A 22,477-nucleotide genomic window follows, 5' to 3' on the forward strand; every position below is an offset into this window, starting at 1 on the left:
TCTCAAGAGGGATGATGGTGAGAGGGAACCTGGAATTGAGGGCTCCTCTCAAAGCGCTCACACTTCTCCCCCGTTTCCTCCCCCTCAGTCAGAGTCTCCTGGGGATTGCGATGGCCGAGTCTGCCCCTGCAGGAGGAGCAGACTTTTGGATCACAGGCTCCACAACCCAGAGGACATCAAGCAAAAAGGTCTGTGAGGTTGCAGCAGGGGAGTGAGCAGGCTGCCTCTATCTCTGCTGAAGCCACAGGGGTAGCAGCTCGTAGAAGCACGCACAAAAGAAAGATGACACACAAGTAGATTCACAAGGGTAGCCATTTGGGTGTTTTATTAAATGTTTCTGTAAAGTTTCTGTTACCGTGATGTCACAGATAAAAATCTTTATTTTCACCACTTTCCAATCATGGACAAATTTGTGTGCGGCTTTGGAAGTGGTTTAGTGAGTTGGAGTGAATGATGAGACATATGTTACCTCCAGCAATGGTTATCAGTGTGAAAGGAATGGCCTGGTCATTGTAGGGATGCTTTATGATATTGCTGTAGGGTAGTGGGAACCTGGCGCAGCATGTGGCAGCCATATGGGCGTAATGCCTGAAGTTAAGCAAATCTCACCATGATGATCCCATCCCTGGCTTCCTGGGCGCCATGTGCTCGGTTGCTGGTGGGATCTGGACCTCAGGTTCATTCTCCTCCTCCTCCTTCTCTGAAGAGGCTGTGTGCTCAGTACCTTGCTCCTCATGCAGCATTAATCCTCGCTGCTGTGCTATGTTGTGCAGGGTACAGCAGACCACGACGATTCTGGAGACCCTGCTGGTGTGTACTGAAGGGCTCCTCCAGATCTGTCCGGGCATCTGAAGCGGATTATCAGCATGCCTATTGTCTGCTCTATGACACATCGGTGGACATGTGGCTTTCATTATATCTCTCCTGGGCCTCAGTACCTCTTCACTGGATAGCCCTTGTCTCCAAGCAGCCAGCCATAAAGTCTGTTTGGAGGAGCGAAGAGCTGAGGGAGGGTGGACAGGCGAAGAACGAAAGAGTCATGACAGCTGCCAGGGAATTTGGAACACACATGCATGATGATCTTCCTATGGTTGCAGACCAGTTGCACATTGAGGGAGTGAAAGCCTTTGCGGTTGACAAAGATGTCTGGGTGATGAAGGACTGCCCTGATGGCCACATGTGTGCAGTCGATGATGCCCTGTACCTGTGGGAAGCCAGCCAGAGTGGCAAAGGCCAGCGCCCATTCAGTAACACTGGCTTCATCGAGTGGCAAAGTTGATATAATTGGATGACTTGTCAAAGGGGGCATTGGTGACCTGTGTGATGCATCTGTGCGCGGCTGACTGCGAGATGCCACCACAGGGTTCAGTGTTGGGACCCCAGCTATTTACAATATACATTAATGATTTAGATAAAGGAATTGAATGTAATATCTCCAAGTTTGTAGATGACACTAAGCTGGGTGGCCGTGTGAGCTGTGAGGGGGACGCTAAGAGGCTACAGCGTGACATGGACACGTTAGGTGAGTGGGCAAATGCATGGCAGATGCAGTTTAATGTGGATAAATGTGAGGTTATCCACTTTGGTGGCAAAAATAGGAAGGCAGAATATTATCTGAATGGTGACAGATTAGGAAAAGGGGAGGTGCAATGAGACCTGGATGTCATAGTACATCAGTCATTGAAAGTTGGCATGCAGTTGGCGGTGAAGAAGGCAAATGGCATGTTGGCCTTCATAGCAAGAGGATTTGAGTATAGGAGCAGGGAGGTCTTGCTGCAGTTTGTACAGGGCCTTGGTGAGACCACACCTTGAATATTGTGTACAGTTTTGGTCTCCTACTCTGAGGAAGGACATTCTTGCTATTGAGGGAGTGCAGCAAACGTTCACCAGACAGATTCCCGGGATGGCAGGACTGACATATAAAGAAAGACTGGATCGACTAGGCTTATATTCACTGGAATTTAGAAGAATGAGAGGGGATCTCATAGAAACTTATAAAATTCTGACGGGATTGAACAAGTTAGATGCAGGAAAAATGTTCCCGATGTTGGGGAAGTCCAGAACCAGGGGTCATAGCCTAAGGATAAGGGGTAAGCCATTTAAGACTGAGATGAGGGAAACTTCTTCACTCAGAGAATTGTGAACCTGTGGAATTCTCTACCACAGAAAGTTGTTGAGGCCAGTTCGTTAGATATATTCAAAAGGGAGTTAGATGTGGCCCTTACAGCTAAAGGGATCAAGGGGTATGGAGAGAAAGCAGGAATTGGGTACTGAAGTTGCATGATCAGCCAGTGGTGCAGGCTCGAAGGGCCGAATGGCCTACTGCTGCACCTATTTTCTATGTTTCTATGTCTGCTGCAGATCTCTGGAAAGTGCCTGAAGTGAAGAAGTTGAGGGCGCTTGTGACTTTGACAGCCACTGGAACGGCATGTCCACCCGTTACTCTGGGCTGCAGGTTTTGCTCCAGAAATCTGAAAATGTCTGGTGTGCTAGCCTGAGCCTCCCTTGGCACGGTTGCTCCATCATGTTGAGGAAGCTCATCTTCTGCCTTATAACCTGTGTTTGGGGTATCACCTCTGGCACGGTGCAGCCCTGCGCTGATGCCTTCTGTCCTGTGCAGTATCTGGTGGTTGCGGAAAAGGATGTTGGTGGTGTTGTTGCTGCTGCTGGTGTGCCCGGTGCTGCTGGTGTTGGGGCTCATCATGGTCTGATTGTGAGGACCAAGGTGAGACAGTATAAACAGCACCTATGCTGATGGAATAGATTGCAGGACAAGTAGAGAAGACAAAAGTAAGCTGTCAATGGTGTGATAAGGTTCTACCAATGAGGTGACATTGGATACTGACATTACTGGAAACACTTGCAACCACTAGAAAGCTAAAGATGTGCTGACAATGGAGTCAGCAACAGCATCTGTCTTAGGAAGGTGGGCAGCTGTGAGGTGGGAGCTTTGATAGTACATTTCATGCTGTCAACTAATCAGCTGGAGCAATGGCCACTTAACTGCTGCCTCAGGTTCACAGATGTGGTTCCTGAGCTGCGTGATTCCTGGGCTCATCCAGGGAAATTTGAAAGGTAGGGTGAAAAAGGTGCTTAAGTATCTGACAAGTACCTCATAATGATTTAAATTAACTTGCCCTCCTCTGCCACTCAGGTCACTGGCAAACACGCCCGAAGGAAATGCACATGGGGGCAGGATGACAGCAGGTTCCAGACCCGCTGCAAGATATTTCAAATTTCTCACCTGACATGCCTCCAATTGTGCACGCACAGACCCAGGAAATTCCAGCCATTGACTTCGATTTCACAACTTTGAACTCCGAACCTGTTTTTTTAGTCCAGTGCCATAACCAGTGGGCTATAGTATCCTATCTTAATTCATCCATTTGAAAATTATGACTTAGCTCATCTAACTGGATCTAAGGTTTTATCCTGCACAATCCTGCACAATCACGCTTTGCAGGAAGAATTTTTTCTTGACATGAGTCTTAAATTGACCTTTCATCAATTTAAATCTATATTCCCTTGCTCTAATGTATGGGCAGACCTTCATTTAGTACTCCAGATTGTCTTGTATCTACTTTATTTTCAGCACTTATCTTAGCAATGCTACTTTCAAAATTACTGCATCAAAGGAACAACCTAAACAAAGTAATACTGACAAACGCAGTATATATTGTACAAAATAAATGGCAGTTAAAGACAGTAATCCCATCTCGGGTATTACTCCAGCTTTGTTCTTTCAATTTTTACAATGTCTTTTCCAACCCTTCTATGGAATCAGTGTTTTCTAATTACTCTCTTGTATCTATTCTATATATTAAGCGGTTGAAATTTGGTTCTGTACACCTTTCGTCACTGCGCGCGGGACGTGGCTAACGGACGGCAAAGGCCTACCGTCGTCGGTAAGCGGTGTCGACACCTCACCCTAAATTGAGCCGACTCTTTGGCAGAAGCACCAAGAGGCAATGCTGCGCCGGCTAACGCCACCCGCGTGGTGACGTCATCCAGCCTCTTTGACACCTCTGTCGCGACATTTGCTTTGTACAGCTGTCATGCAAACTGGCGGCTACACAGCCAGGAAAAAGTGGTCGTAACAGATCAGATCTCGGGCAGAATCGCCTAGAAAGGAAGGTAAGTTTTTCTCTTTATTTATTTCTGCATGTTTTCATTTGTTTTCAGAGTGCGGAAATGTGTCTGTGGATCGGAGAAGTTTTAGTTATTTTTCTTTTCTTCCAGTTTTTCTTCGAGCATGGCGGCAGCCTTCTGTCAGCAAATTCAGTCAGCCACTTTTAAGCGCTGCTCCCTCACCTTTGGGCGTAAAAACTGAATTTAAGACTTTGAGGCTGAACCTGACGTCCAGCACTCAGCAGGTGACACCGCATCAAAAACGGCGGTACCAAATTTCGACCCCTAAGTTTTCTATAAGGTGTAATATGCTCATTTTAAAAAAATGTGCCACTATTGGGTGCCATTTTTTGGCCTCCACTGATTTTTTTTGGAACAATCATGATTTTGCAATTTTGTTCAAGGTTTGTACCCCAGCGGCGACTGTCAGCGTTGGATTTTTGTACGCAAGATTTTTTGGCGCAGGTCTGGTTCGAAAAACTGATTTCCGCGCCGTGTTTGGTCCTTTAAATGATTTTCGCCAACAACGATTTTTTTCAGGGCGGCGCACAGTGGCCTTAAGTACCAATCAGAAAAACCCTACGTTAAGTTAAGGAAATCGGCGCAAAGTATATTTCTGAGTTTTTGGAACTAGGGAAGAAGACAATTTAAAGCACAAATTCATGATGATTTTTGCAGAGGGAATTCGGAAAATAATTCGGAAAGTACATTTTTCCCAAAGAATGTTTTTGAGAATGGGCAAATTGCGATTCCACCCCACCACACCACTGAATCTCTGCTGACGGGGCTCCAGGCATGGGTCGGAAGAGTGTCAGCCGGCCAAAGGATCGTTCTCTCGGCCGGACACAAGCACAGGAGCTCAGTGCTTGTATCCCACCCACGCCCCCCCACCCTGGGCTTCTTTCCAAGCGGAGCGACCTGAGTGGCAGAGGCGGGCGAGCTAATTTAAATCATTATGAGGTACTTGTCAGACACTTAAGCGCCTTTTTTACCCTACCTTTCATATTTCCCTGGATGAGCCCAGGAATCACGCAGCTCAGGAACCACATCTGTAAACCTGAGGCGGAAGTTGAGTAGCCATTGCTCCAGCTGATTATTTGACAGCATGAAATGTACTATAAAAGCTCCCACCTCACAGCTGATCACCTTCCTAAGGCAGATGCCGTTGCTGACTTCATTGTCGGCGAAGTTTTAGTTTACTAGTGGTTGCAAGTGTTTCCAGCAATGTCAGCATCCAGTGTCACCTCATTGGTAGAACCTTATCACACCACTGACAGCTTACTTCTGTCTTCTCTACTTGTCCTGCCATCTATTCCATCAGCATGGGTGCTGTTTATACTGTCTCACGTTGGTCCTCACAATCGGACTATGATAAGCCCCAACACCAGCAGTACCAACAACACCAACATCCTTCTCCTCAACCACCTGATGCACCACAGGGGGACAGAAGGCATCAGCACAGGGTATAAGGGCAGAGGATGAGCTTCCTCAACATGACGGAGCAACCCCGTGCCAAGTGAGGCTCAGACAGTTGCAGATTGCTGGAGCAAGACCTGCAGCCCAGAGGAGCAGGTGGACATGCCTTGCCAGTGGCTGTCAAAGACACCAGCGCCCTCAACTTCTTCACCTCAGGCACTTTCCAGAGATCTGCAGCAGACATTTGTCGCATCTCACAGTCAGCCGCCCACAGATGAATCACACAGGTCACCAATGCCCCCTTTGACAAGTCATCCAATTATATCAATTTTGCCACTGATGAAGCCAGTGTTACTGAGCGGGCGCTTGGCTTTGCCCCTCTGGCTGGCTTCCCACAGGTGCAGGGCATCATCGACTGCACACATGTGGCCATCAGGGCACCCCATCATCACCCAGAAGACTTTGTCAACCGCAAAGGCTTTCACTCCCTCAATGTGCAACTGGTCTGCAACCATAGGAAGATCATCATGCATGTGTGTGACAAATTCCCTGGCAGCTGCCATGATTCTTTCATTCTTCACCTGTCCACCCTCCCTTAGCTCTTCCAAACAGATTTTACGGCTGGCTGTTTGGAGACAAGGGTTATCCAGTGAAGAAGTACTGAGGCCCAGGAGAGATATAATGAAAGCCATATCTCCATCAGATGTGTCATAGAGCAGACAATAGGCATGCTGAAAATCTGCTTCAGATGTCCGGACAGATCTGGAGGAGCCCTTTAGTACGCACCAGCCAGGGTCTCCAGAATTGTTGTGGTCTGCTGCGCCCTGCACAACATAGCGCAGCAGCCAAGGATTAGTGCTGCATGAGGAGCAAGGCTCTGAGCACACAGCCTCTTCAGAGGAGGAAGAGCAGGAGCAGGAGGAACCCGAGGTACAGATTCCACCAGCAACCGAGCACATGGCTGCGCAGGAAGCCAGGATGGGATCATCATGGTGAGATTTACTTAACTTCAGGCATTACGCCCATATGGCTGCCACATGCTACGCCAGGTTGGCACTCCCAACAGTAACACCATAAAGCATCCCTACAATGACCAGGCCATTCCTTTCACACTGATAACCATTGCTGGAGGTAACGTTATGTCTCATCACTCACTCCAACTCACAAAACCACTTCCAAAGCTGCACACAAATTTGTCCATGACTGGAAAGTGGTGAAAATAAAGATTTTTATCTGTGACATCATGGTAACAGAAACTTTACAGAAACATTTAATAAAACATCCAAATGGCTACTTTTGTGAATCTACTTGTGTGTTATCTTTCTCTTACGCATGCTTCTACGAGGTGCTACCTCTGTGGCTTCAGCAGAGATAGAGGCAGCCTGCTCACTCCCCTGCTGCAACTGCACAGACCTTTTTGGCTGATGTCCTCTGGGTTGTGGAGCCTGTGATGGCCTCGCAAAAGTCTGCTCCTCCTGTGACTGTGCAGGGGCAGACTCAGCCATCGCGATCCCCAGGAGGCATGTGGGGCTCTGACTGAGGGGGAGGAAACGGGGGAGAAGTGTGAGCACTTTGAGAGAAACCCCCAATTTCATGTCCCCTCTCACCATCATCCCTCTCGAGGGCCACCCGCCCTTCCCTGCTAGCAAGGAGTCGGAGAGCACCTTGCTGCACATTAGTGGGGCCATGAGGACCCACATCTACATTGACACCCCTGGCCATGAGGATCCACATCTACATTGACACCCCTCCTAGAGAGCAGGTCTATGGGTCTCTGCCATCTATTCTCCATAAAGACCATGTGCTCCTGTGAGTGGTGCATTAGCTACTCCATGCAGATGGCCATCCTATCCATGGAAGAGCCTACAGTCGCTATCGCCTGCGATACAGCGGTGATCCTGTTGGAGATGGACATTTTCAGGACATTTGCAGACATCACGGTTGCAAAACCTGTCATAGCTTTCTGCACATCATGCTGCACCTCCAGGATCGCACTCTTTCTGGATGGCCCCCAAGGCTCAGCGTCTGCATGCAGCTGAGCAGAGCTGGGAGCATCCTGCACCCTCTGGCGGGGAATCTCCACAGCTGTCCCTGTCTCCAGCATCTCCCCTTGCTCACTTGTGAATTGTGAGACACCAGGTGGCATCACAACTCTATGTCCCGTGGAATCCACTAAAGTGTGCGTACCTACGTGGTGCTGGGTGCACTTATGTCTGGTGACGGTGCGTCCTCAGAGGCTGGAGGCTCCTCTGAGGAGTCATCTTCCTCTTCCTCCTGGACAGTGGGGGGGGGGGGGGGGGAGGGGGGAACGGGGGGGAAGGCTATTGATGGACAAGTTGGAGAGTAAAGAGATGAGTTAGATATGTCATATAAAGAATGGGTACAGATACCATTATGCACATGATAAACATGTGAAAGAAGAGAAGGTTGAGTGAGAGTGATGGAATGAGTGTGAGGAATGAATGGGTTACACCTGTAGAAGGTGACTATGATGGAGTGGGGTGGCAAAGCCATGTGGCCTCATGTGTGTTGTTAGTTGGTGTGGGGATGTGATAATGTAGATAGAGAGGGAGGCATGCAAGGTATGTTGTTGTGAGTAATGACGTGCTGGAGTAGGGTAGGGAAGGCAGAGTGATGGGGATGTGATGAGTTGCACAGCAGGATGAAGTTGAGTGTGGCTTTGCACTCACCTTTTCTGATCTAATGAGGTCATTGAAACTTTTTTAACACTGCACCCAGGACCTCCTGACCACATCCCTGTTGTTGGCCTCCTGTGTTTCTGTCCTGCCAGCATGCACTCCGAACTGTGCATCGGAGATGGCACAACACAGCAGCAAACATAAGCATTTCGGCACAAGCTATAATTAAAGTGCCATAAATCTCTGTGCATCACGTCTCCATAGAGACAGAGCTTAGTGTTACAGATGCGTGCAGACCATGGTGTGGTCCGTTCTGCTCGGGTGTCACGCAGCAAAGGTGTGCGCGTGTGCTGTGCTTCAGTAAGTCTCACAATAACAAGAATAACAAAGTTAAGAATAAGAATTATGGGTGCAATTTGTCATATATCTTACATTACTATATATAACTGTATCCTAACATGCTATACATGACTGTAATAAGATATGACCTGTAACCACCAGCATACCTTACCACCAGGGGTGCACTTGCAAGAGACAGGTATATAAGGACAGGTCTCAGGCAAGTGCAGCAATCCAGAACTGTGAAATAAAGGTGCAGGTCCAGAGTGACCTTGACTTCACGACATGCCTCGTGTGAGTCTGTACTGAGGGGACAGGACTTTACAATGGCGACGAGTTAGGGATTACAGAATCCACAGAATGGCGAACAACGGATCAGATGAAAAGTACAATGCGGGAGACAATTGGGAGGACTTTAAAGAAAGGCTCCAGCAAAGCTTTGTAACCAAAGACTGGTTAGGTGACGATAAGGCAGACAAGAGAAGAGCTCGAAAACATACGCTTTAATGAAGGATCTGTTGGCACCCGAGAAACCAGCAAGCAAGTTGTTTGAAGAATTGAGCACACTGGTAAGAGACTACCTGAAGCCAGCGAGCATGGCCAGACACAGGTTCTACAACTACAGACGCTGTGTGGGCCAGAGCATACCCGACTTCGTGGCGGAACTTCGGAGGTTGGCTAGTTTATATGAGTTCTCCGATGAACTGAGGAGAGAAATGCAGAGAGACTTTTTCATTGAAGGAATAGGCCACGCAGGCATATTCCGAAAGCTCACAGAGACCAAGAACCTGACCTGAAAGGCAGCAGCACTGGTTGCACAGATATTCTTGGTAGGGGAAGAAGAAACAAGGTTGATTTACAATGCAGGTACGACAACTAACGAAATATCGGAACAAGAAGTTCACAGCACTAAACAAGCTGCTACCCCCACACACAGACAAAACCGGGAGAACAGGCTCTCTACAGCAGGCAGAAGCCATCAAGGGCCACAGGAACGGCCGTTCACACCTCATCAACCCACAATGCAAGCAATCAACGACAAACTGAGAGAAGCTCAAGAGAGATCAGCCAGACGCAGTTCATTCTTTGGGAACACTTTGAACAATGGAACAGGTCTGTGCTGGAGGTGTGGGGGTGGGCACTCATCAAGGGGATGTCGATTTCAGCAGGCTGTTTGCAGAAATTGTGAATATACAGGGCATTTGGCCTGCATGTGCAAAAAAACTGGTATACGAATCGGATGGGTCGGAAAGCGGACCAGAAGATGGTGGGGACAGTACCCGGGATACCGATGTAAAGTGGGTCAAAAAGATCAATGGCCGCTGCTCCTACAATAGGACGCCACCTATAATGACGAGGGTCCACTCAATGGGATATCTGTTAACATAGAGCTGGATACAGGAGCGAGTCAATCTATCATGGGCGCTCAACAATTTGAACAACTGTGGCCACATAAAAGAGACAGACCAAAACTCAAGAGTCGACACCAAACTAAGGACCTATACCAAAGAAATCGTACCAGTCCTCGGCAGCACCATGCTCTCTGTCACACAAAGGGACAGTGAACCGACTTCCCCTGTGGATTGTCCCCGGAGACCCCCCCAGCACTGCTGGGGAGAAGCTGGCTGGCAAAACTAAACTGGAAATGGGATGATGTCCATGCCATGTCATTAGAGGAACGGACCTCCTGCTCAACAGTTATAAAACGATTTGAACATCTCCTTCAGCCAGGTGTGGGCACTTTCAAAGGGGTCAAAGTCAAAATCTACATCACACAGGATGCTAGACCGGTCCATCACAAGGCCAGAGTTGTACCCTATGTGATGAGGGAAAAGATTGAACACGAACTAGACAGGCTTCTGCGGGAAGGCATTATATTACCTGTGGAATTTAGCGACTGGGCAAGTCCCATCGTCCCAGTCATGAAGCCTGATGGATCCGTACAAATCTGTGGGGACTACAAATCTACCATAAACAGAGTCTCCCTACAGGACCAGTACCCGCTGGCCAGAGCGGAGGACTTATTTGCCACATTGGCTGGAGGTAAACTTTTCTCAAAATTAGACCTCACATCTGCGTATATGACGCAAGAATTGACTGAGGAATCCAAGCTACTTACCACCATCAACGTACATCGAGGCCTTTTCATGTACAATCGATGCTCATTCGGCATCAGGTCGGCAGCTGCCATATTCCAGCGCAACATGGAGAGTCTGCTCAAGTCCATCCCGGGGACGGTTGTATTTCAAGACAACATACTTATCACGGGCAGGGACACCGACTCCCATCTCCGTAATTTGGAGGAAGTACTAAAGTGGTTGGATCGGGTAGGCCTACGAGTCAAGAAATCCAAGTGCCTGTTTCTTGCACCTGAGGTTGAATTTTTGGGCAGAAGGATTGCCGCTGATGGAATCCGTCCAACAGAGTCCAAAACAGAAGCAATTCGCCTGGCACCCAGGCCCCGGAATGTCTCAGAACTGCGCGCCTTTCTCGGGCTATTCAATTACTTTGAGAACTTTATGCAGAACTTAAGCATGCTGCTGGAGCCTCTCCAAGTGCTACTTAGGAAGGGGTGCGATTAGTTTTAGGGGATGCCCAGGAACGCGCCTTCAATAAGGCACGCAACCTTCTGTGTTCCAACAGTGTTTTGACTTTCTTTACCCAGGTAAAAAGTTAGTTCTCACATGCGATGCATCAGCGTATGGGGTCGGGTGCGTTTTGTAACATGTCAATAGTGCAGGCAAATTACAACGCATAGCTTAGGCCTCCAGGTCACTTTCGCGGGCGGAGCGCAGGTACGGAATGGTAGAGAAGGAGGCGCTCGCGTGCGTGTACGGTATCAAAAATATGCATCAATACCTTTTTGGGGCCAAGTTCGCATTAGAAACTGACCACAAGCCCCTCACATCCCTCCTATCTGAGAGCAAGGCAATAAACACCAACGCCTCGGCGCAAATTCAACGGTGGGCACTCATGCTGGCGTCCTACGACTATACCATAAGGCACAGACCAGGCACAGACAACTGTGCCGACGCGCTCAGCAGGCTACCCCTGGCGACCACGGAAGGGTCTGATGAACAGGACTGTGAGATAGTCATGGCAATCAATGCCTTTGAGTCCACAGGATTGCCCATGACGGCTAGCCAAATCAGAACCTGGATGGCCAGTGACCCCACATTATCCTTAGTAAAAAGATGTGTCCTAACCAGTGACTGGGCAGAGGCTCACGATGCCTGCCCCGAGGAATTAAAACCCTTTCACAGGCGCATGCATGAGCTATCACTACAAGCAGACTGCCAGATGTGGGGCAGCCGAGTAGTCATGCCTCTGCGAGGCAGAGAGGCATTTGTCCGGGAGCTCCACCGCGAGCACCCGGGGATCATTCTCATGAAGGCCAGAGCCAGATCCCACATCTGGTGGCCTGGTATTGACGCGGACTTGGAGCTCTGCGTCCGAAGGTGTCCATTTGTGCCCAACTCAGCAATGACCCCAGGGAGGCTCCACTGAGCCCCTGGCCCTGGCCTACCAAACCATGGTCACGGGTGCATGTAGACTATGCGGGCCCATTCATGTTCTTCGTAGTTGTAGATGCATTTTCAAAGTGGATCGAATGCACCATTTTAAACTCGAGCACAACCTCCACCACTGTGGAGAGCCTCACAATCATGTTTGCAACGCACGGAGTCCTGACATGTTGGTCAGTGACAATGGTCCGTGCTTCACCAGCGCAGAATTCCAAGACTTTATAATTGACCACGGCATAAATCACGTCAAGGCGGCACCGTTCAAGCCGGCCTCCAACGGCCAGGTGGAGAGAGCAGTGCAAATCATTAAATAAGGCATGCTTAAAACCCAAGATCCCACGCTGCAGGGTCGCTTGTCGCGACTGCTGCTGGCATACAGATCTCGTCTGCACTCACTGACTGGGATTCCCCCCCGCGCAACTGTTGATGAAAAGGACTTTAAAAACAAGGCTCTCATTAATCCTCCCAGACATGCACGAAATCATTGAGGCAAAGCATTGTAAGCTGACTGAGTACCATGACAGAAATTCGACGGGGAGATGGAATGAGATAGGGGACCACACCTGGTAGACAGACAGAGGGAACAACCTGAGGAAAGGGCAATCCCAACAGACAGCCCAGGCGAGTCAACAACAATCACACCAATCGAAACAGACAGCCCAAGCGAGATACCAGCAACCACACCCAAAGAAAAACAGACACCAAGGCAAACAACTGAACCACAACTCAGATGCTCCACGCGAGAGCGTAGACCATCTGAGAGACTGAACCTATAAAGACAATAAGATCTTGGGGGAGGGTGATGTCATGTATCTTACATTATTATATATAACTGTATCCTAACATGCTATACATGACTGTAATAAGATATGACCTGTAACCACCAGCATACCTTACCACCGGGGGTGCACTTGCAAGAGACAGGTATATAAGGACAGGTCTCAGGCAAGTGCAGCATTCCAGAGCTGTGAAATAAAGGTGCAGGTCCAGAGTGACCTTGACTTCACTACATGCCTCGTGTGAGTCTGTCCTGAGGGGACAGGACTTTACACAATTATTACTATGCCTCATGTAGTAAGTTTGGTTTACATGCATGCCATGCAGAGGCGACGAATGATACGACTCCATCGCACAAACCAGATCACTCGGGCATTAATGGGGAGGAGGCCATACCCTGTCAAATCTACATGGACAGGCGCTCAAAGCTACACTTGAGTGAAGCAGACTGCATTCGCAGGTTGAGATTTAGAAAGGAGGTCATCAATGAGATCTGCCAGTTAGTCAGGTCAGTCATACAGCCAAGAAATGTCAGGAGGACTGCCCTACCTGTGGAAGTGAAGGTCACTGCAGCACTTGCCTTCTATGCTTCAAGCAGAAACTGGGGACATATGATGCATCTCGCAGCATGCCACACATTGCTGCATTCGACAGGTGACTGCTGCACTGTATGCCAAAAGGGATCAGTTCATCAATTTCCTTGTGACCACACAGGCAATGCAAGAGAGGGCTGTGGAATTCGCCAGAATTTCTGGCTTCCCAAAGGTACAGGGTGCGATCGACTGTACCCACATCATCTTGAGAGCACCTTTGGACAATTCCGAAGTTTATCAGAACAGGAAAGGGTTCCATTCCCTAAACATGCAGCTTTTCTGCGATGATCTGCATCGGATCATGGCAGTGGATGTCAAATACCCAAGGAGCATCCATGATGCTTTTATCACACGCGAGAGCATTATATCATTATATCCACCATGTTTCAGGAACTGCCTGGTTGCTCAGGGACAAAGGGTACGGGCTCGCCACCTGGCCTATGACCCCCCTACACAATCCCCGCACTGATGCAAAGCGTCGAAAGAACATGTCGCACATAACAACACGGAGCATCATAGAGCGGACAATTGGCATACTGAAGCAGCGTTTCCGATGCCTGGACCACTCTGGAGGCTACCTGCAATACGCCCCTCACCACATCGGTCAGTTCACTGTCGTGTGCTGCATTCTGCACAACTTGGCCAACATGAGGGACCAGGCCCTCGACATTGAAGATCCTCCTGAGGGGAGAAGGGGGTGGGGGAGGAAGAGGAAGATGAGGAGGCTGACAACAAGGTCAAGGAGGAGGAGGAGTAGCAGCAGGAGGATGAGGAGAACCAGAAGCAGGAGGAGGAGGACGAACCCATGCCACCACCGCAACCCGCAGGAGGAGGAGACGGCCTCGTGCACCTATAGCCATAGCTAGAGACTTGCGTCAGCGGCTAATCCGTGATCGCTTTGGTACCTGAAGGCTAAACGGCCTGATAGTATTGATTCTTTGCACCTGTTAGTGTGAAAAAATAATGTACATCATACGTACGCGCGAACGGGCACAAAAAAAATCGGCCGTACATTCTCCTGGGTGTCAAAAATCGGCAAAGAGGAAAATAGAGCCTTTCGTGTGCTAAAACAGGCACTTATTCTTGAGCTTGTGAAAATCAACAGGATTTAAAACATAACTCGCCATTTAAGATTTATATTCTCCAATTTAATTTTGCTTGCCCTGCATCATTTTTAGACCTCCTCAGTTTTTGGATGTGCAACTGCTGATACAGCCACTAGGTGGTGTGCAAGGTTACCCATGGTAATTTGCCAGCAATCTTCTGATGGAGCATCATGTGCCCGCTATGTGGCACCTCCACTTGACAGTATGGTCCAAGATCAATAACTTACTGGCCCGACCTGAAAAACACATCCTATCTTTACGCACAGAAAGATCAGTGCGTGCGCCCATCGACTCACAGCACTGTCTCCAGTCCAAATAGAACATTTAACGATTCAGTCTTGAACAGTCATTATAAACATATCTGTCTTAGAAGAACAATAAGGATAAAATCACCTGAGAGGTAAAGAGTTTATTGTATACAAATTTAAATGAAAACACGTCTGCTAAATTCTGTTATCATAAAATATTATCCCTAAATGGCCCAGGATCAAAGTCATGTAAAAGTTAGAGCCTTGAATACCTGTATCTGGACTGTTGCTCAGACAGCCAATTTTCACCTTCAGCAGTGTAACTTCCAATTTCCGGGCTGTTGGAAGATATTTAAGGGACACAAAAATTTCCCCAACGATATCCTGAAGGAAGAAAATACAAATAAAATGATAGTTGACCTGATGTTTATATATGTGCCTTAGTCATTTTGCCTTCTGTCAATTCTAAGCAATTATGAAATCTGGTGGACAAGCTGTTTTTAGCACTGGAGTGCTGGAAGTGTAACTTCTGCAAACAATCTCTTGCTAGCTTGCCGGTTCCTGGAAAAAACATCACATTGCATTACATTACAATGGTTCTTCTGATTTGACTTTTGGCCAGTTATGGTCTACACCACATTCACAGGTGGCTCACAATTTATTTGCTACTTCTGACTTGCTGTGGGATGTTGACTTTCCTCTCCTCCTCTTGGGAAAGTCACGCTTATCCCAGCTTCCATACAGCAAATAAAAGGGCTCAATTAGATTAGAAGTATGAAATAGAACTATAATAGATCATTTTTTTCTCTTCCTCTGGGAAATTCAACTCAGCAACACACCACAGTGGCACAATTAAACTGTGTGGCAAACTGCAAGTACAGATGAGCAACCCTTCACTGCATCTTGCAGTCTTCACTGAGAAAGATATTGGTTTGAATTGTGCTGCTAAAACAAATGTCTAGTGAAAAGCACTGGCATAATAACATAAGAATTACAAGCGGGAATAGGCCATTTGGCCCTTGGAGCCTGCTCCGCCATTCAATAAGATCATGGCTGATCTTCTACCTCAACTCTACTTTCCTGCACTATCCCCATATCCATTGATTCCCTTAATATCCAAAAATCTATCGATCTCTGTCTTAAATATACTCAACGACTGAGCCTTCACAGCCCTCTGGGATAGAGAATTCCGAAGATTCACCATCATCTGAGTGAAGAAATTTCTCCTCATTTCAGTCCTAAATAACCTAAACAATCTTAAATAAAGGATACTAATGTAGTAGTTAATGACATAATGTGTACCTTTTGGGCCTTCTGTAATTCCTTATGGAATTCTACTGTGTTTGATAAATCCAAGTTGCCGAATGACATCCGCACTTCTCCTAGAACATCACGTCGGGAATATTTGTCAAAATCCCAGACCTGGCAAAACAATATTCACTCAGACTTATATTGCTCAAAGGATGGAATTTCAGAGAAGACAAACCATTAAATGTCAACAAGAGCTGCATACACAGACTGTCAACTTCTGTCTGTTGGTGTATTGAACGTGTTTGCTTTAAACCGGTTAGTCAAGTGAAGTTTAAACATCGTAAAAAAAAAACAGCGTAATTATTACACACATGTACTCAAGGGAAATGAAATAACAAAAGTGTACACAGATTAGAAATTTTGAGCATTGTCAGAGAATGCTCTGAATTACAAAACATTTTGTGTGGTTCTGCAATTTTCTCACATTTTTTCTGAAATGGTAACAGACGGCTTTGGATCAGAACACCGCTTTGGCGAACTACAGCAAAATACAGAGGTGCTAAAATCTACAATATGGACCTGAACACTTGGTATAAAGCAATAGTCAGTATAGAGAAGCAAATGGTTGCTGTTTTAATCTTGTTACTGGCCATGCCAATGGGGAGAGATGTTGAACACAGGCCAGGTACAACCTCACAAGGATGAGTCACTGTAAGCTCCTTCACACACCTCCTCAAAGCTGTGATGGAACAGCAGTGACAGAAGCCTGGGAATCTATTCAGCCTCTTAGTCAGTGAATAGTGAGCGGTGCTGGGGGCAGTTAAAACCAGGGGGGGATACTTAAAAAAAGGATTCAAATAAAATGACCACTTCTGTTTTATTGAATCTTTCTCACTTTTGAAACCTTTTTCAAATACAGGAGTGTGCCTGTTCACCAATTATAACAAAAAAAGAGGTGCTGTCAAAGGAACCTTGATGAGTTGGTATAGATCTTACATACTGCTGCCACAGTGCAGCGACGGTGGAATGGGTGGACATTGAGATATTGAGGTCAGTCTTACAGGGACTGAGGGAGGAGATTACTCTGCCCTGGATGATTGAGTGCTGTTGCAGCTGTGCCTGTTCAAAGGAATGGCAAGTCATCCATCAAACACCTGACCTGAGCTTTGCAGATGATGGAGAGGTTTTGAGGGGGCAGGGGGTGAGCACCTTTGAGGGGGCAGGGGCTGAGCATCTTTGAGGGGACAGGGGGTGAACACCTTTGAGGAGGCAGGGGGTGAGCACCTTTGAGGGGACAGGGGGTGAACACCTTTGAGGGGGCAGGGGGTGAGCACCTTTGAGGGGGCAGGGGCTGAGCATCTTTGAGGGGGCAGGGGCTGAACACCTTTGAGGGGGCAGGGGGTGAACACCTTTGAGGGGGCAGGGGCTGAATACCTTTGAGGGGACAGGGGGTGAACACCTTTGAGGGGGCAGGGGGTGAACACCTTTGAGGGGGCAGGGGGTGAGCACCTTTGAGGGGACAGGGGGTGAACACCTTTGAGGGGGCAGGGGGTGAACACCTTTGAGGGGGCAGGGGGTGAATACCTTTGAGGGGGCAGGGGCTGAACACCTTTGAGGGGACAGGGGGTGAACACCTTTGAGGGGGCAGGGGCTGAACACCTTTGAGGGGACAGGGGGTGAACACCTTTGAGGGGGCAGGGGGTGAGCACCTTTGAGGGGGCAGGGGCTGAGCATTTTTGAGGGGGCAGGGGCTGAACACCTTTGAGGGGGCAGGGGGTGAATACCTTTGAGGGGGCAGGGGCTGAGCACCTTTGAAGGGACAGGGGGTGAACACTTTTGAGGGGGCAGGGGGTGAGCACCTTTGAGGGGGCAGGGGCTGAGCACCTTTGAGGGGGCAGGGGGGTGAACACCTTTGAGGGGGCAGGGGCTGAGCACCTTTGAGGGGGTAGGGGGTGAACACCTTTGAGGGGGCAGGGGGTGAACACCTTTGAGGGGGCAGGGGGTGAACACCTTTGAGGGGGCAGGGGGTGAACACCTTTGAGGGGGCAGGGGCTGAGCACCTTTGAGGGGACAGGGGGTGAACACCTTTGAGGGGGCAGGGGCTGAACACCTTTGAGGGGGCAGGGGCTGAGCACTTTTGAGGGGGCAGGGGCTGAGCACCTTTGAGGGGGCAGGGGCTGAGCACCTTTGAGGGGGCAGGGGCTGAGCACTTTTGAGGGGGCAGGGGCTGAGCACTTTTGAGGGGGCAGGGGCTGAGCACCTTTGAGGGGGCAGGGGCTGAGTACTTTTGAGAGGGCAGGGGCTGAGCACCTTGTTGCAGAGTTTCCAGACTTTGCGCTGCTCAAGTAACTAGAGTGTTCTTTTTGGCCCATTCAGTTAAGCTTCTGGTCAATGATGACATCCAAGATGTTGATGGTGGGGGACTTGGTAATGGTGGTGCCAGTGAAGATCAGGGGGGGAGATGGCTGGGCTTTCTATTGTTTGAAATGATCATTACCTGACACTTCTGTGAATTTTACCTGTCATTTGTCAGCCCAGGGATCATTATTGGAGGAGTAGTGAATGGAACTGAACAGCAAACAGTCCCACTTCTGAGCTTATGATAGAGGGAAAGTCATGAATGATGCAGCTAAAGACGGTTGGTTCAAAGATGCTTTTTGCAGAACGCCTGCAGTGACCTTCTGGGGTTGCAATGATTGCTCTCTGACAACCACAACCATCTTCTTTTGTATCAGGTATCATGCAAACCACTGGAGGATGTGACCATCATTGAACCTCAGTTTTGCTCGAGCCAAATTCCCTGGTGCCAAACTCGGTCGAATGTTAAGGGTAGATACTCTCACCTCTCGCATCTCCTACATGGTTATCTTTTAATGCCTTATTAAGTTGCCTAGCAAGCCATTCAGTTGTTAACAATGACTGCAAAGTTTAAAAATAAGGAATGACTAGTTCTTTTAGGTAGAATTTAACTGCAGCTTTATGTGATCACAGCCAACCAAATTAGCATATGTTTGGTTCAGGGAATATATTTTTGATGTTTTAAAAAATATTTATTTTCCTTATTGTCCCTAGTTCATAATCTCCTGTATCCCAAACCATCTCTGTGTGAGAAGGCAAGCTTATTCGTTTCACCTGCGGGCCTGACTGACTTCAAGGCGTACATGTTGATTCTAATAATTTAGGGATTAATATTTTGACTTTCATCAAATTAGGGTAGCAGTTTGTCTGAGTTAAGGTGTGACTGATCCAGTTAAGGGTTAATAATAATCTGTGATAAGGATTTGACTCAAGTCAATATTAACAGCAATACAAGCTATTTGTACATTAATCTATTTGTTATCTTGAAAATACAGCTGCAATAAGCAGAAGTAAATGCCACTTCAATATTCCTTGCTACATAAAAATGTTACATTAACAAACCAAGCCAGGTTGATTTAATTAGAGCCAATGGTGTTGTTACAAAGTAGTTGCAGGAGAGAGAAGACAATCGATTATTTCTCTGGAAAAGCTGAAGAACCGTAATTACAATATGCAGTCTTCAATTTAATAGTGAATTTGATATCTAAATTATTATAACTTGTTTTAGTGTTTTTGTGCCATACTTAGTGAAGCACTGAAAGAATGTTACGACAAAAAGTTGTTACAGATAATAAAATATAAAAACATCATAACTTCACAACGATTCATAATTCAAAACCATAGCACTTGTTATACAAGGAACAGAAGCATTCAGAACCAAGAAATGAGGTGCATCGCTAAATTCATTCATACACAGATGTCTGTGATCTCTCCTCTGGTGAACAATATACAGCAATAAACTATTCAGTCTATGATTGTCACACAAAGCAGGAACCTGACAACAGGAGGAGGACAGCGAGCAGACAGCAGCGATGAGAGAGCCTCCCTCTATGGCCAAGATATAACAGAACACTTTACCTGAGCCCCAAGCTCAGTGGCTTGTTGACATTGGTAAAAAAAGACTGCGATAATGAGGTCTTTGAATAAACATAAAAAGGCAGCAGGAGGATTTAAGTACTAGAATAAAAAAAATATACCTCAAGTTTTAAAGTAGCCTTCCTGCGGATATTCTTTTCAATAGAACAGGTAAACTGGTCTCCGAAAGTGGGATTTCTAGTGTTCTTCACAATCTTCGTGTCCCACTGGTGAAGAATGCATTGGTATTGTGGTAAACTGGTAAATAGCTTTACCCGAACAAAAGTGTCAGCACTCTGATTGAAGTGTCGAGCAGAAAGATCAGATGCTTCTGAAACTGTCAGTTGTAATTTTGATTGTTTTTTATCATATGTTAGAGAAAATGTCAACTTTCCTGTAACTTCATCCTTTAAGTCAGTGGTGAGATCGTCGTTCGATTGAATCAGTTTAAGAACATCAGGGTCTCTACTTTGAAGATAAAGGTTTAGCTTTTGTATACTCTCTTGCAGCCTGTATACCTTAAAAAAGACACATACACACACAACCACATTGTAAGAATGCATTAATCAATGTGTAACATATTTTGTTTTAACTTGTCAAGTCAAAGAATAAATATATTAACAATCCTGAAATTCACTTGCCTTGTAATCGTGTTTTTTCACATCTGAATACTCATCTTCATCAGACATGCCCAGAAAGTCTGTAGAGTTGCTGCGTGAAGATAAGTTGCTTTTTTCTGTATAGTGCTTCTTAGGATCAGTGTCGCCCACAGGCTTTTTTGCTACAAACACAATATTAGTTGAAAGTTACACAGGAAATATTAATGGAATGATTAAAATCAGGCACTACATGGGAAACCACAGTCCCAAACCTGGACCCATCACCCCCTGGTGCAGCATATTGGAGACTGACTCACAAGCACCATTTTTTATATTATTATGTGTATATTCTTGGTAGCCTTTCAATGTTTTTGGTGCAATGTTCAGTGACATGCACAGAATGATATTACACTCGTTCTTGATATCATTCATGGACGTATAGGGTACTGGGAATTTCATACCTAGTCTTTATATCGTAAGTGAGGGTCTACAAAACCTAGAATTTATTTGTGTTACGTTACAACATATTTCACAAGTTCACATGATAGATTTGGAGAGCTCATCCAACCGCAAAGAACTTACAGAACCTGTTTTGTAAAGGATTCCAGGGATTTTGTTTACTGCTACTATACTCAGAAATACATTCTGTATGTTGATAACCCTGTGCAACTTCCTGCCGTTGGTTCTAAGTTTACTTTTTGTTATTCTAAACCTTGACTTACTGTCATGGTGTAATTTAAATTGGTGTTCCAGATTTACCTTTTTTCTACTGTTCACTGTCTTATACAACTCTATAAGGTGCCCTCTCAGTCACTCTCTTTGATCCTGAAAGTACTGAGTTTCTCCAACCTTCCCTCATACCCTGATGCTAGCGTGTAAACTGAGCGGGTCGGCAGTTAAAATACCATGCCTTACTTACCAGCCCTGCAGTTCCCAGGATCCCACTGTCCATGATTTTAATCTGCTCTCCTGAGCAGGTGGAAAGGACACCCACCAAAATCGGGCAGGATCCTTCTTTACATATGCATGTTGCATACTGATGATGTGCACGGGCAACTGCAATTTTAACTCAGGCCTGAGTTGGGGAAATCCTAGCTTTCCCACCAAGCCGACCAGGATAGAAAAGGATCAGCTCCGAAAAGACTAAAAAATATATGTTTGTGGGGCAAAAGTGCTCCTCCAAGCCCCAGAAGGAAAGTTTAGGCCTCCCTGCCAGGAGTGGACCCTCACACAATTATTCTTTATCTCCTAACTATTAAATCCCCCAAAATAATAAAAGAATATGAGGTTAAATCAATCACAATGTATCCTGCAGTGCTCAGATTTGTGCGATTAACCTCACGTTAGGGTCTGATATCACGACTGCAAGTTTATGAAAAAGTTTTGGGGAAAATTTAAATGAACCTGCTTCTTTTCTGACTGGCTCCTCCTTCTCCATGATTCAAGATTGTTTCTGGCCTACTTTCATGCTCTATCATTTTGCAAATGTCACTGGGCAGAGAAGGCTTTGTGTGGCACATGCAACCATTTCCTGCCTTGCCGCAGTTTCCTGTGTTATTTAGCACAAACCCTAACCTTTCTGGGTCGATAGAACTAGCAGGGGACAAAATAGGAAAATACCATTTTGACAACACCTCCAAGGTGGGAGCAGCTGTGTTGAGGTAATGTTGTGGCACAAGACTTGTGGGACTGAGGTTGTGCATGACTAAAAACTAATTAAATGCCACTCTGTATCTCACTGATGTTTGAATGTGACTCTCACTGTCCCATACTACTGCAATGTAATAATCTAGTGCTGCCATTAATAATATAAGAACATAAGAATTAGGAGCATGATTAGGCCATTTGGCCCCTCGAGCCTGCTCTGCCATTTAATATCATGGTTGATCTTCTACCTCAACTCCACTTTCCTGCCCGATCTCCA

General features: G+C 46.8%; 1 protein-coding gene across 4 annotated transcripts in view; it reads right to left on the bottom strand.

Moving 5' to 3' along the window:
* The window catches only part of syt19 (synaptotagmin XIX), a 227,625-nt gene that overhangs the window by 60,131 nt on the left and 145,017 nt on the right, over positions 1-22,477 (bottom strand). For all 4 annotated transcript variants that reach the window (XM_070899628.1, XM_070899629.1, XM_070899630.1 and 1 more), the window contains 4 exons: positions 20,596-20,735; positions 20,077-20,472; positions 16,073-16,192; positions 15,043-15,154 (listed from right to left, as the gene is read on the bottom strand). In XM_070899628.1, coding sequence (XP_070755729.1) covers positions 15,043-15,154; positions 16,073-16,192; positions 20,077-20,472; positions 20,596-20,735 — 768 coding nt within the window. The remainder of the gene's footprint in view (positions 1-15,042; positions 15,155-16,072; positions 16,193-20,076; positions 20,473-20,595; positions 20,736-22,477) is intronic.

This window comes from Pristiophorus japonicus, chromosome 14, assembly GCF_044704955.1.
Source record: "Pristiophorus japonicus isolate sPriJap1 chromosome 14, sPriJap1.hap1, whole genome shotgun sequence".
NCBI lineage: Eukaryota > Metazoa > Chordata > Chondrichthyes > Pristiophoridae > Pristiophorus > Pristiophorus japonicus.